Source organism: Podarcis raffonei, chromosome 3 (genome assembly GCF_027172205.1).
Source record: "Podarcis raffonei isolate rPodRaf1 chromosome 3, rPodRaf1.pri, whole genome shotgun sequence".
Classification (NCBI taxonomy): Eukaryota; Metazoa; Chordata; class Lepidosauria; order Squamata; family Lacertidae; genus Podarcis; species Podarcis raffonei.
In genome coordinates, this window is record NC_070604.1 from 2,206,926 (window position 1) to 2,222,309 (window position 15,384).

At 41.5% G+C, this 15,384-nt stretch overlaps 1 protein-coding gene across 7 annotated transcripts in view; it reads left to right on the forward strand.

Moving 5' to 3' along the window:
• Positions 1-15,384, forward strand: part of SUPT3H (SPT3 homolog, SAGA and STAGA complex component) — a 326,581-nt gene that overhangs the window by 138,416 nt on the left and 172,781 nt on the right. For all 7 annotated transcript variants that reach the window (XR_008329326.1, XM_053380349.1, XM_053380347.1 and 4 more), the window contains one exon: positions 14,184-14,268. Coding sequence is in view for 6 of the 7 variants with exons in the window: in XM_053380349.1 (XP_053236324.1) it covers positions 14,184-14,268 (85 nt within the window). In the remaining variant the exon portion in view is untranslated. The remainder of the gene's footprint in view (positions 1-14,183; positions 14,269-15,384) is intronic.

Sequence of the window (15,384 nt, forward strand, 5' to 3'; positions counted from 1 at the left end):
CGTGCCCAGGTGTCTGCACCTTGTGGCTCAGGATGTGGCTTTCTTCAGGCATGGCGTGTCCAGATGCCGGGAAGCAAGGGCAATAGGCAAATGGAGCAATATTCCTAAATTTCCCTGTATTCACGCCCTAATGGGTGTTCTAGGCATGTGACATACTAGTGTTGTTTGTCTCTTCCCTTTTCATGATAGGAGAGCTCTAATTTCTTCCCAATGTTTTCCCAGATAGTATAATGCCTTTGTGTGAGTGCATGGGGCTCAGGGTGTGCTAGATAAGCTCTGTATCATTTTGTCACATGCAGAATGATTGTCTCGTGCTTAGGAAGCTGCTTTTGCTGCAGTGAGAAGGGAAAGGAGATGGGAGCTTCCGTGGCCAGGTCCTCAGTTTCTTCCCCCTCTAACCTGTAAAGCGAGAAATCGTACATATGCTGTAAGGATATACCGTATTTTTTGCACCATAACACTCACTTTTTTCCTCCTAGAAAGTAAGGGGAAATGTCTGTGCGTGTTATGGAGGGAATGCCTACGGGTGGCGGGGGGGGGGATCTGCTGCAGTCATGAGCAGAGGATCCATGGTTCTCCTTCCTTCCCTCCTCCGTGGCTCGCTTTGAAACAGCAAAGCGGGAGAAGAGCCGCTGAGTGGGGAGGAGAGAGGGACAGAGAGCCTGCTTCTTTAAAGGAGCAAAGCGGGAGAGGAGAGGAGCCGCTTACACAAGTGTAAGCGGCTCCTGTCTGGTTGGTTCCTTTAAAGCAAGCAGGCTCTCTGTCCCTCTCTCCTCCCCACTCAGCTCGCTAAATAGCAGCAAAGTTTTTCAGCTCGCTAAGCCGGGGATGAGCGGGGAGGAGGGAGAAAAGCAGAGCCTGCTTGCTTTAAAGGAGCAAAGTGGGAGAGGAGAGGAGCCGTCTCCCCTTATACCCCTCTTCTTCATTATTAGCAGCATCCTTCTCCACACACCCCACGCGTGTTCCTTCTCCCCTTAAACCCCTCTCCTGCATTATTAGCAGCATCCTTCTCCACACATCCCACATGTGCTCCTTGTCCCTTGAATGCTTTTCCTCCCCTCCCCACTTAAACGTGGTTACAAAGCACGGATCCACATGGATCCTCAGGATTTTTGCAATTTTTCCAAACTCACTGTCAGATCACATGTCTGTGGCCACAGCATGAACCACAAAAATCATACATCCACTGTTTCATTTAGAATATTTTTTTTCTTTTTTTCCTCCTCTAAAAACTACATGCGTGTTATGGTCGGGTGCGTGTTATAGAGCGAAAAATACGGTAGATCTATACAAATAACCAGGCGGTTTCAGGGAAAGCCTGCAAAGGAATTTTTTACCACAAATAACGTTCGGATGATTTTGGCCCACAGTCCGAAGGTTACCCACTCCTGAATTGAAAGCCTCTAGGAAATCTCTGGACTCAGAGAGTGAAATACATGTATCTGCAACAATAAATAATGGATTGCCCAGGCTTTGCATGTGGGGGAGAGGGGTACAACAGTCATGACAGGAATACCTTGGCTTGAACTAAAATGGAAATGTTTTGTAATTTATTTCTTTACTTGCCGTATTCTTACCCCGCCTTTTCTCCAAGGAGCTTAAGGCAGCCTGCACGGTTCTTCCCCCTCTCTGTTCATTATCAGAATTACCCTGCGAAGTTGATGGGGCTGAGAGAGATCACCCAGCAAGCTCTATAGCCAAGCAGGGAGTTGACCGTTGGTCTGTGCCATCCTAGTCCAACACTCTAACCACTTCACCACATTGGCTGCTTTTATTTCCTTCACTTTCTGTACAGGTTCAATCATCTCCATCGAAAAGTAGACCCCTATCCTTACTTAGTGCTGAATTGCAATTGTCCCCACAGAGGGGAAATATTATGTACACGCACGTCCTGAAAATCCACTTATCCGAATACAAGGAATTTGTGCCCTATCCTCACTACACACACCACAGAAACAGATATCTGAACAGAGGGCATTTTTTACTTCCTTGTTTGCCTTTTGCTCTTTGATTGAAGAAAGGAGGGAGGGAGGAGTGATCAGTCAAATCCGAGAACATTCCCCCCCCCCCCAGTGTTTTCCTATTTATTCTTTTTCTGGCTTTTGGTGGTCAATATTTAGTGATTGGGAACATTAGAAATTTCTCCATAGGAATCAATGGACATCATCAACTCGTTCTGTGAACGCTCACCTAACGAGATATGTCCAGGGAATGCATTAGCTTCAGTAAGCTGGACCTGCATGTATTTTAGTTGTTGACTCAGTTGTTGATGACAACGTACAAAACAGCTGCCGAGTGCAAAAGGCACTGTATTCAAGACACCCACTCTTTCATACCACATTAGACTCTTTTGAGGTTTTCCCCCTCAACTTTTTTTTTATCCTGGGTTTTTGTTCTATGTATTTCTGCGCTTCTTAGGGATCACCTGATCATCCTGGTACCTCTCCCTTGCTTCTCAGGGACCCCATTTTGGATGGCACAATTCTCTTGGCACTCATGAGCTTAGTTTGCCCTTAGAAGAAACATTACATGATATAATCCGATGCACTAGGATCACTGCCTCTACTCTACAAATACGCAACTAAGAAGCACACACACATTTCTGTGCACACCCACACCCATCTATATTATTGTATTATACTATATTGTACAAAATCACATTAGTTGGGACTGTTTCTCAAAACTGACCTAAACATCTAATAGTACATTTGTAAAGCAGGGTGTGAGCCTATTTTAGTGCACACTTTTATAAGAGAATCCACCGTGTGCTCTTGGCCTGCCAAAACCAAAACCAGTTGCATTCCAATCACAGGTCTATGCATGGCTCCCCTGCGCGAAGGTTAGGTGCTGTGGGGGAAGCAACGTGTTCGTGTCTCTGCCTTCAAGAGCTCTACTTTCATACTTTGTTTAAAAACGGTTCAGTTTAAAAAAAGAGAAAATGACTGTGTATACATATAAAAGTTGTCTTCTGAATAATTAACAGGATTTTTATTTAGTCTTAGTCTTTTATCAAGGGCATCTTTGGTTTTATTTGGAAGAACGGATGGTTTATGCCTAGAAACATGTCTCCCCCCCCCCCCGGCAACCCCAGTTAATGCACATTTCATTTTGCAAGCTGTGTTAGGTACATAAAAACTTCACACATGAGCCAGACAATGAGAGATATTATAGAAGTGATTATTTGTAAATATTTAGTGACCTGTGGCTAAGAATCTTTTAATAGAAAGTGTCAATGTTTTCAGTTCCAAGAGATTTACTGCTTAGTGGCTACATTTTATAAGGTACTATTTCATGACTTGCAGTGTTTTACAGCAAATCTTTTTACTGTTTTTTTCTGTAGGAAAAGTAATGGGAATTTCCTGAGTAAAATTCTTAAGGGTGGGGTTGCTCTACTGTTCCGCCCGGGAAACCTGGATTCTAGCTATCCCACCCCAAGGCAGGTTGCAACACTGGATGCAACTGGCTTGTGGTAAGCTTCCTTAAGGTACACAGTATAAACACTGGAAAAAATTCCCTATGCCTGGCATTTTCTTATACTGGTTATTCTAAGGAGTCTGGTTGGTGCTGTGTGTCCAAGGCAGTGTTAGAAATTCAGATATATAAGCTAGGCACCAGATGGATTGCCTAGTTGCCATTTTGGGCCAGTCATTGTGCAGATAAATATAACAACTAGAATTCTACAGGATGTGTTGCTAGTGTGTGAAAATAGTCAGGATCCAAGGACCCCCAGAAATGCATCTCCAGGTGGTCAAGACATCAGGTGGGATCCTGGCACCCAGGCATCTTCACTGGGTTGCAAGTGGCTGATAGCCATGTGGAAAATGTGCCTAGCAGCTAGCGAATTTCAAACACTGGTCCAAGGTCACTTTCTGATGTTAATTAAAAAAAAATGCCTATGTGCTTGTAGGGAAGAAAAAATGAGGGCTTGCTCCCAGTGTGTAAATAGGTTCCTGTTTTATTCTAACATGCACAGTCCACTCTCTCTCACACACATCTAGTTTAATTTGGCAATGAGAAAGAAGGACATTCGACTGTTGTCTGCTTGGTAGAGGAGACTAGGATTGAGGCAGAGATCAGGGCACACTGGCAATTGCCCTCCCTGTGCTATGTGGCTCTTACTGCTTCTCAACTGTAGGACAGGCACAAGGCATCTTCTTGGCCATCCTTCTTACTCCATCTCTGCCCAAGTTGCATCAGAACATGACGAGAAGATGAAAAACTGAGGCTTTCAGGGACAATGAGACATCTCAGTGAAAAATGCCTTCCTGACCCCTACAGCCAGAAGCCAGTCTTGGTCCCCAGCAATTCCCATGCAGCGGATTTCCAAGAAGGGAGGGTTGATAGGCAATTATTTTCTCCATATGATGCTGTGTCAAAAAGTGATTATACAGGGCAGGGACAGGTTTACTGTGCATCTGGATTTTAAAAGATAATGTTTTCTATATAATTTCTCCCTATTCTCTTAAGGTAACAATGACAGGTTATTACTAGATTTACAGCAACTTTGCTTGTTTCATAGTGATTTATTCCCCCCGCTCTTCCTCAAACGATGTTTCAAGGCGAATGACATAGCTCTTGAGCTTTGAGGGACTCGCTCAGTAACCAAAGTATAATTCATAGAATCATAGAATCATAGAGTTGGAAGAGACCACAAGGGCCATCAGATCCAACCCCCTGCCAAGCAGATAGATGCAGTCATCTTCCAAACTTTCTGTCTTTGTTTTTGTAGCAAATTGATCAAAACTCAAGTGACTTTAAAGCATTTTTTTCAAAATCTTCTTTTCTTGTTCCAAAATTTCTGCCAAATTGCAGTTAAATGAAGAAGCATGTTTGAATTCTTAACTTTAAATATGTTTTTGTGATTTTAGGAAGAATGAGGTATTTATAATGGATTGAACTAGACCTTCTCTGTTCTGTTATCTTTATAATGTTTGCCACAAAATACTTCCAGGCGACATCTTCCAGGCGTGTGTGTGTGCATGCATGCATGCGTACACACACACATTTAAGTATTCTGTTTGAAAGCTGAAGAAAGTATTGTAGAGTATTAATGTAAAAATAAGCTGTTTCTCTTGACAATTTCATCATGTAATATTTCAGTTATTTTCACTAGGAAATGGTTTTAATTACAGTAGTTAAAACTATATTAAGGTATTTTTACCCATACAAACCTCTGAGAATCACTTAATTTTATTACAGTGGAGAACTTTGTTGCAGAAGTTATTTAACTCCTTAAATACCTGAACTTAAATATTATAGTTCTAATGACCCATTTCTATTGATCAGCCATGATCAGCCAACAGCAGATGGGGTTTCTGTTTGGAAGCTGCAGGACTGTTTTTAGTTCAGCCAAGAGCAACCAGAGGTCTTTGAGGAGAAGAGTATGAGTGTCTTCTGCCCTCTTTCTGCAGCTGCCAAAGGCATTGGTGAGGCAATGACACCTTGCCAGCCCTTTCCTTCTGCAAAGCACATCAGTAGAGCAGCTGTGGCTTCTTTGACAAATTATGGTTAAAGCCAAGGAGGACATATCCCACCCATTAGTATCCTGCAGGCTGCTGGTGTAGATTATCCTACTTACAAAATCTAAGATTACTCTTCCAAGGGATTCAAAAAGTTCTTGTGGCTGGCTGCTGCTATTGAAGATGGGAAATAAATATTAGTAATTTTTGTTCTCTTTAGAAGTCAACCTGTTTTATAAAATCATGAGGATGGGCTGTCTATCCCTGCTAAAGACTGCAAGACTATTCAGTCAGTCTGCACCAGCAAAGTGCTTGGTGAAAAGTCTTGGCATAAATTCAGCATAGGTCTCTGCAATACAGGTTCAAATCGGCCATAGACATCAAACTATCGAATCCAATATTTCCTATTGTGCAAAAGCAAGCTTTATTATTATTATTATTATTATTATTATTATTATTATTATTAATAATATACCACCCTATACCCGAAGGTGTCAAGGCAGTTCACAGAATAAAAGCAAAATATAAAACCACAAAATACATAATCAAAATAAAAACAACAACCCAATAGTTTGCTATATAGGCAAAACTTTACAGAGCTCTTTGTGGCAGCATAATGTTATCAGTTCAGCTTATTCCAGATAACTTTTGCAGGTAAAGTTATGGAGGCTGAAATTCCTGTCACATAAAGGCAAAGGAGTAGCCTGAGCCATAACCAAATGCCAGGCGGAATATGTACTCTGAAATGTTGCCTATGTCAGCACGCCTGTGGAAATTAAGATGGGAACCATGATCCTTCTTGCTTCCTCTGCTTGTTCTCAGAATTGCTTGTTAAAATAAAAAATAAGGTCCCCATGTTAGAGGTAAGCAACATATGGTATAGTGTCCCAGTTACTGTTAATCTTCCTTATGTTAACCCAGAAAGAGGCAAGACCTTTAACCAAGGCTGTAACCTCTTAATCCAGGTGTATCCACCCTGACCAACAGACAGGAAAATGGGATTGTTAATCTTAGTTTTCATTTTAATCATTAAGCCCCCATCCTGGGGCATATAAACAGCTGCTTTCTTGCTTTAGCATCTACAAATACTTTTGGATCCCAAAGAGACATCATTTTCCAGCACAGGAACTTTTATGTAACCTTGCGTTCTTCCCAACCCTCTAGCACTTTCCGTTGCCCTCACCTCCATCATGTCAAGAAATCTCCACACAGAAATAAAGACGGGTCCTATAATGCACACACACACACACACACACACACACACACACGAAAGCCCCATAGCTGTCAACTTTTCCCTTTTCTTGTGAGGAATCATAATCGGAATAAGGGAATTTCCCTTTAAAAAAGGGAAACATTGACAGCTATGGAAAGCCCACCAGCTGGCCAACCGCTCCCTCCTCTGTTTTGCTTCCTCTCCCTACTTTACTCTTAGCCCATCCTCTTTAAGACTTATTCTTGGCCAAAACCTTTTCCAAATCCCAAGAGTCCACCTCCTTCCACTGACAACCTCTCCTGCTTTGACTAGTTGGCTCTAAGCAGCAACTTCCATTTCTGTTCTGATATCACCTCCACTTCTTCAGACAAAATCTCCCCCTTTTCTTGACCAGCTTCACTACATTCTCAGAGTTCTGTGTGTTTTCATTCATGCTTTTAGAATGAGTAGCTTGAATGGTTAGGCTAGTTTTAAGTAGTGAAACCTGCTGTTGGTATGCTTTGAAAATCTGTGTCCATTAACTGTTTAACATCTTTTTTAATGAATATGCTAATTCCGATTTACTGTAACAAATTGCTTGAATGCCCCTTGGTGGTATTCTCAGATTTTCTTAAAAATGCCAGTGTCAGGATACCCTGGTCTGAAAGTCAAAGGATACAAAAAGGTGTGACTGGGTTGCCTGTAAGAACAGCAGGCTTGTGTGCAATCTGCACACATCCTAACAGCCTTGTGAGATAAATCAGCTGAGCGGACACCACATGGCGTGACACTTGGCTCAGCTGACCACACTTGCAAGAATAATAAAGACCCACTGAGCCATCCGAGGGCGAAGGGCCAAGCAAACTGAAGCAGTTGTGGCTTTAGGAGCTCACTTGGCAGCCTGGAGAGAAGAGGAGGCGCTCCGGCCCTCAAAACGAGACCTCCAGCTAGTTTTGTGTATAAGAGAGAGAGTTAAGCAAAACAACAAAACTTAATTATGTGAGTGCCTTAGTGTGTGGCCTTCAGTATGTGTAGAAATCTTCCTGAACATTTTATCTTCCGAATGATAGCGCCTAAATGAAAGACATTTTACATCATTCACTTCCAGAAGTGTTCATATCTTCCTGTGTTTTCTACTGAACATTTACATGGCTGGAAACTGGGGTTTGTTCTTTAGTATCCAATTAAGGATGTGGTCTTCGAAAGCAACATTTAACTCAATCTCCTCTGTGTCTTTTGTAAAGTTCTACTGCTTTAAAACATTAGTTAATTTATTGTCAGAAATTTGAACAGAATGTTTGAAAGTGGTGCCTAAATAGCTAAAGACTTGCATTTTGTAGCATTTATGTTTCTATTAAAGTACTCTTGCATTTTTAATTTAGATTGAAAAAATAGTTTAGGATTTCCACATTTAGTTAACACTTACCATGTATACACTGGGATTACGTTTTGACTTCCTCTTTTCTTTATCTCTTTTTCATCCTATTCCCTTGAGAGAAACATTTGAACATTTGTTTTTTCTGGGCTTGCTAAATTCTTTATCACTGAATGGTATTGTTGAGACTGAGTCAAACGTATTCCTTATTTTACAGAAATGATTGATCACAATCCAGCTTGCATACTCTAGAAAGTCTATTGTCTCGTTTCTTTCTTGATCCAGACTGAAGCTGTCGGTGCCAAATGGAACATATTACATCCCACAACTGGATTGAATTATGTTATATGTTTTTTGTCAGTCAGTGGATTTATACAGTTAATTTACACTGAAAGTGCTTAAATTGAAATGCAACAATTTTTAGGGGTGACTGAGGTACTGCTTGCTCCTGTTTTAGGTTGGTATAAATCAAACAAAGCAAGTATGTTACTGTTTATGTACAGAACACCATTCAGTGTGATGGGGGGCAGCTGGTATAAAGTTGTCTGCAGACAAATGTAGAGAAGTGGTCTAAGCAGAGATTGGCTTTGTTTTGTCCGTATCAGAATGAAACAAGTACCCAGAAGGGAGGCCTGCTAGAAGCTTCTGCTGACTGAGATCGACTCAGAAGGAAAACCTGCAGCAGAACCAGATTCCAGTGTGCTAGAATTGCTGGGAATACATGGAGTAGATTTCTCGACCTAACAACAACAACTGAATAGCTTTCTAGCGTTTTATCGTTTTTCTGAACTAATTAGTACTTGTTTTAATGATACTTTCAAGTACAGTCTTTTCAGTTCATTGCAGCCAGGCAGCTAAACCAAGGTTTGGCTTAGCACGTTGTCTGAACCTGGGATCGTGGTTAACATCTTGCCTGCTTAACCATGAACTATATCCAAGGTTTTTCCTATGGTTAGCCACACTGAACGAAAACGCCTAGGAGGGGTTGAGCAGCTGAAATAAGCTCCTTGGGAGCCAGCACTTTCGCATGCTCCTGCGAAGTCAAGTTTTGACTTGCATGTGAACAAGGCAATTACAGAAACTAACCACAAAGCACAAAACTGAGATGTGCCTTTTGACAATTCTGTGCATATTTTCACCATACATCACTAGTCTGTTTTAAGCATCCTATGGTAGACAATACGAGATTACTACTTCTGTTTTACAGGAGCAAGTTTGGCTGAAGAGTAACTACATCAGATATGATGATGATTCATTCATTCATTCATTCATTCATTCATTTATATACCACCAAAGATTGCAGCATGCAAGCAAAGAACTTATACTGGGTGCAATGAAGAGGTAGAAAACTGGGTGGGTGGGGGTGGGTTAGGGCCTTCTCAGAGTAGACCCAGTGAAAATGATGGATCTAAGTTAGCCAAGGCCATTAATTTCAGTGAGTCTACTCTGAATCGGACTAGCATTGGCTACATCCCCCAATGTGCAAGGTAATTAATCAAGTTAGATTCAACGGATACATTACTAGTTCATATAGTGACTTGAAGAGAAATAGTTTTTCCATGTTAATTGTGCTTTATGTTTCAGTGTTGAAAAATTGACATGTTAAAACAAGTGTGTTAAATGCAGAGAAGACTTCTTATAACAACTTTTATCCAGTTGAGCTTATAGTTGTGTGTAATAAACCTGAATTCCTCCCCCTCCGCTGCAAGCAAGCCTGTTATTTCATCATAAAGTTGTTACCTTTGGTTACAGGAAAACTACTTAAACTACCTAATAGTAGGTTTATTTACCCAAAGAGTGGTGGTGGAGGAGATGGAGACAACACAGACTTTCTGAGAACTGAGATAGAAATTAAATTTTAGGAAAGAAATGCCTCAATACATCCTTGAGCTGCACTGTGGCTCTGGGTTTATCTCTCATATGAGGAGAAGATAGTAAAGACATGTGAAGGTTCGTAGAAAAAGTTTAAATAAAATATGACTGAAGAAAGTAAACAGAAAAGAGGTGTGAAATTATCACAGCAAAAGAAACTAATTATCCAAGTTGAATAATTCAAGACAGAGGAAGGAGAATTGATAGAAGAGGCAGAGAAGACTAGTAGGAGTGGTCAGTCTGAGTGAACAAATTAGTGTGAGTAGCTTTGAAAGAGAGACTGGTACAAATTTCCTAGATAATTAATGATAAAAAACAGATTTCACTAAATTAAATACAAATACTATGGGCTAGAGGAATAGATAAAAAGGGATTACCTAGTAGAAGCAAACTTAATTGTGTAGGGGCAGGGAGAGAAAGAGAGAAGGTGAAGTTCAGTTTTATCCAAATTCATATTCAGGAGATGAGAAGGTGACCAGGAGGAATGAGGAGGAAGCATTTCAGAAATCTTAAGGAGTAATAGGAAAGACCAATAATAATCAGCTTCGTCATGTACTGAAGATTTTTTTAAAAAACAAACAGAGCTGAGAGAGAAGATGTATAAAGTCCCTGGGCAGAACCACAGAAAACATAATCAGAAAAGTGTTATTTATAGCATTATAGTCTTGTGCCATCCTGAATACTATAATGCTATTATTATTATTATTATTATTATTATTATTATTATTATTATTATTATTTTATAGGCAAAACCTTTGGAGTAAATGGCTGAGGTACCTAATAATAATGTGATCTCTTGAGATCAAGGGCTTCATTGGAAGAATGGGTTCCAGTTGCCAATTCCTAATATAAAATTATGTTTTCGCTTTTTGTCTTTCGCTTTTTTCTTTTTTCTTTCACAGCAATATTTTCTCTCTCTCTCTCCACACACACACAGAGTGCTTTTTTCAGGGGGGACGCAGGGGTACTCATACCCCTAAACATTTTGTGAATCTAAGTTTGGCCTCATTGAGGGGCAGTATTTCCATATGAGTAGGAAAATGAGGGTACCCCTAAGCATTTTTTTTAAGAAAAAAAAAGCATTGTTCATATTCATATATTTACCAAATGTGTCAATAACTTTCTGTTGACACACTTGGTAAAACATTTTATTTTGTCATATTTGCTGTATTTCATTTGGATTGGTACTTTTATGTGACAGATCAAAAGAAGGTATTAAAAGGTAATATATTTTATATTACAGAGGCATACAAAGTACTTTCTTTCCATTTACAATAATTCCATCTGGAAGCATTTTTAAAAGCAAAAGACAGTAACACAAACATTATGATTAAAAATAAGAAAACTGAAATGCTTTTAGATCCATTTGTATACAGAACAGAAAAGCAAGAACTCCACAAACTACCTTGATGAGAGTGTGGAAGTAGCTAACAACAATCACAATGGAGTGAGGTTGTTTATTCCATTTTAACTACTAAAACTGAGTTCCCTAATGGGGACTCTGTCCTGAAATGCTCTTTTCTCTGATGTTTGTTGCTGGCAGTGAGGCTCAGCTGGAATAACTGGTATTCTCCAATCAGGGTTTATCTGTGTTAACACACTTTCCCTTGAGGGAGCTTCTGAGAATGTCTTGCTGTCAGTTCAATCTTCTTAGGACAGATCTTATTCCATTTTATATTGCCAACATTTTAAAGCAATGTTGTGACTTTGTTCTGTCCAGTAGTACTACTGCATTCCCTCCAACCCTTCTCCCATGAAAATAGGGGCGCCCTAAGAAAAAGCAGAACATTCCAGGGTCAAATCAGAAACCGGGATGGCTTCTGTAAATCTGGGACTGTCCCTGGAAAATAGGGACACTTGGAGGATCTGCTACTGATCAGTACTACTGGTCAGACCATTAGAAGCAGATTGGGCGATTAGGCTGTTCATCTTTTCAAAATAGGAAAAGAACAGTTTCAGCTGTGGAGTGTTAGACGAGTCAGTTAGTTTATTAAACCACGTCTTCTTTTTCTGAACGCATATTTATATGTTGGGACCTTGTTGGAGTTGTGTGCCTGGGCCGCCTTGTGGGTGGCTAGGGCTACACTTGAAGATTTTCACTGCAGGGGGGGACACAGCATTGATGTGGAAGACGCCAGTGGAAGGACCTCTGATTAAATTTAATGAACTCCCCACTTTCCAGTTCCTGTGCGACCCCCATCCACATCCTGTCCCCCATCTATAGCCACTTCCCTCCCCCATTCCAGCAGCTTCCAACTCCATGTGCTGCTGTTGGCTTGCTAATCAAGACACCTCTTGTCCACTATGGCCTCCCCCGGTGGTGCCCACTCCCCACAGACCTCATTCCACAATTTTCTCCTTGGCAAAAATGTTACAGCTTTGGTGTTCTGCTCCAGTCCAGTCCCCCTCCTTCCTATATATCTGATGGGACTCCAACTCCCATCAGCTCCAGCCAGCATGGCCATTGGTCAGGAATGAAGGGAATTGAAGTCCTGCAATATCTGTAGGGTACCCCATTGACTACCCCTGCCCTACAGGAAATGATGAGGCATGCAGAATCAGTCTTTACTTTGTCAGCAATTCTGCCTTACGTAAGGACATTAGTTGTTATTTTTCATTTAATTCAGTTATGAAAGATAGCTCAGTATGTGGAAAGTGGTTTTTATTTTTTATTTAATGTTTCTTAATAAATACTTATTTTGTTTATGTGGCTCCTGAAAGATTTCTCTCAAGGGATTGCAGTAATAAAAAGGTTCCATAGTCCAGATCTATAGGGATTCTTTCCCCAGGCTCCTCTCTGAGTTGGTGCCAGTTTTGAGCGTCCCTATCTTGTGTTGGGACACTTTGAGATTCTGCTGGTGAACCACCCACCTTACTTCCCAGCAGTATCCTGCCCCAGACAGATCTAAGTTATCTCAGATTTAATGCTGAGGACCTGTAAGACAAGTTGTTCTCCTGGAAGTCCTCAACATCTGTGCCACATTTACCTTTTCTGGGGTAACTCAGGTCTTGATGGCCACCACTAGAACCCTAAAGTTGTCCCATTAGCAGAATGCATGTAATAGGACACACTTGGTTTTCTCAGCAGAATGGAAGGTGGCTGGGTGATTTCATGGTTTGTCATGATCAGTTTCCTGTTGACAAATGGCAGCCCTTCCTCTCTGAAGGATTAGGATGCCTGTTAGAATAGTTTCCTCTGGTGGCTGATGAAATCCCCATGAGCCCCAGGGAGCTTGTGGTTGCCATGGCCCTGGAGTAGAGAGATTACTCGGGTGGTTGACGCAGAAGCTCCTCAGTGCCCTTTCCCACAGAGTGGAATCTGCTGCGCTCCTTGGTACAGATCTGAGTTAAGGGCAATGAAGCAAGTTGGCAGACAGCTGGAAGCTCTCTGAAAGTCTGAACAAGCACAGATGAGTTTGTTATTGACCGTGATGGCAGAAAGCAAACAGTTTTCTGCCACCATTTTGTACTCGCAGCAGAGCTTTTCTAAGTGGTTTGCAGCCTTTTTATCTTCTCAGGCCAAACCTTTTTAATTTGATGCACCTTCTACCTCGACTCCAAGTCATTTTTTCTGCTTTTTTGGTTGTGTATTTTGATTACCGTATTTTTCACCCCATAGGACGCACTGGCCCATAGGACGCACCTAGTTTTTTTTTGGGGGGGGGAATAAAGGAAAAATTGTTTATTCCCCCCCCCAGGTGCGCTGTGCTAAGCCCGAAGCTTGGGGCGTGCGGAGTTCAGCGTGCCCCAAGCTTCTGGGTGCAGGCAAGCTCTCCGCTAGCCCTGGGAGAGCTGGGTCTCCCACGGCTAGCGGATAGCTTCCTGAAGCCTGGAGAGCAAGAGGGGTCGGTGCGCACCGACCCCCCTCGCTCTCCAGGCTTCAGCGAAAGCCTGCATTCGCCCCATAGGATGCACACACATTTCCCCTTCATTTTTGGAGGGGGAAAAGTGCGTCCTATAGGGCGAAAGATACGGTATGTAACCCTGCCCTGAGAACCTGTTGAAGAGTAGAGTGGGATATAAATGCCCAAACTTAATTACAGTTCAGTCTATGACTATGAAAAAATGGCCCGACTTGTACTTGGGAGTTCATTTGTGCAATAAGGTCACATTAAGCTCTCCTGTTAGTTGTGATATTTAATTTGTAATGTGATATAATCTTGCAGTCCACTTGTATTGTGTGCCTTACCTCCTCTTTGCTACTCTTTTAGAGCACGGTGATTTAATACCTTTTAAAAAACTTTTTCGTAACACTTAAGTAACTTTCAAAATAATTGCCTTTCAGGTTTTCACTAGGAGATGCTCGCAGGCCTCTCCACGAGTCGGCAGTATTGGTGGAAGACATTGTCCACACTCAGCTAATTAATTTGGTAAGAAGATTGTTCTTTTTGTTTGTTTTTTTAAAAATAAATTTGATTTCACTAATTTCATAAAATGTATAAACCTCTTGATTGTAGAAAACCTCAAAGCTGTTTACAAAAAGAATGAAACAATATTATTAATAACAGCAATTAATACATTAAAACAATTTAGAAACAGCAATAAACTAAAAACACATTAGCATTCTAAATATCTGAGTAGGCTTTGCTAAAGAGACTCTGAAAAGAGCGCAGGAGGCAGGCAGTTCCAAAGTGTAGGTTCCACCACACTAAAAGATGGATTTCTCACAAATGCAGAAATGTTATAAGCGCATGTAACACTGCCAGTTGTCTATCTATTTCATTCAAATACCAGCAGGAGTCAAACCGAGGAAGACATAATGAGAATTAGCCAGGACTTTGCTTAGGGGGCACAAGCTTTTGTTGGAGGTGGGCAGAACCTCAGTTAGTTAAGTGTTTTCATTGATTTTTATTGTTGGGGGGGCAGCTGCCCCCTTGGCTATGCCCATGCTGTTACAGACAGGTCAAAGTGGGGAAAACTCCAGTTGCTACATTCAAAAGATGCAAAACTCAGATTGGCTCTCTCTCTGTGCCTCCTGCACGCAAACCCCATTCAACTCTCACATGCGTAGTCACATATGTTCTCTGAGAAATTAACATTAACAACACTGGCCTTCGGGAAGTGAGAATACACATGTACCCTTCTGAAAATGCAGGTCAGAGGAAGATAGTTCCTCAAAGACATCAGACTAAGAAGCATTTCTTTTCAGTTCCTGCTTTAGGAATATCTAATAAGTTCCTCTTACTTTTTGTTGCTGTTTAGTCGTTTAGTCATGACCGACTCTTCGTGACCCCGTGGACCAGAGCACGCCAGGCCCTCCTGTCTTCCACTGCCTCCCGCAGTTTGGTCAGACTCATGCTGGTAGCTTTGAGAGCACTGTCCCACCATCTCGTCCTCTGTCGTCCCCTTCTCCTTGTGCCCTCCATCTTTCCCAACATCAGGGTCTTTTCCAGGGAGCCTTCTCTTCTCATGAGGTGGCCAGAGTATTGGAGCCTCAGCTTCAGGATCTGTCCTTCCAATGAGCACTCAGGGCTGATTTCCTTCAG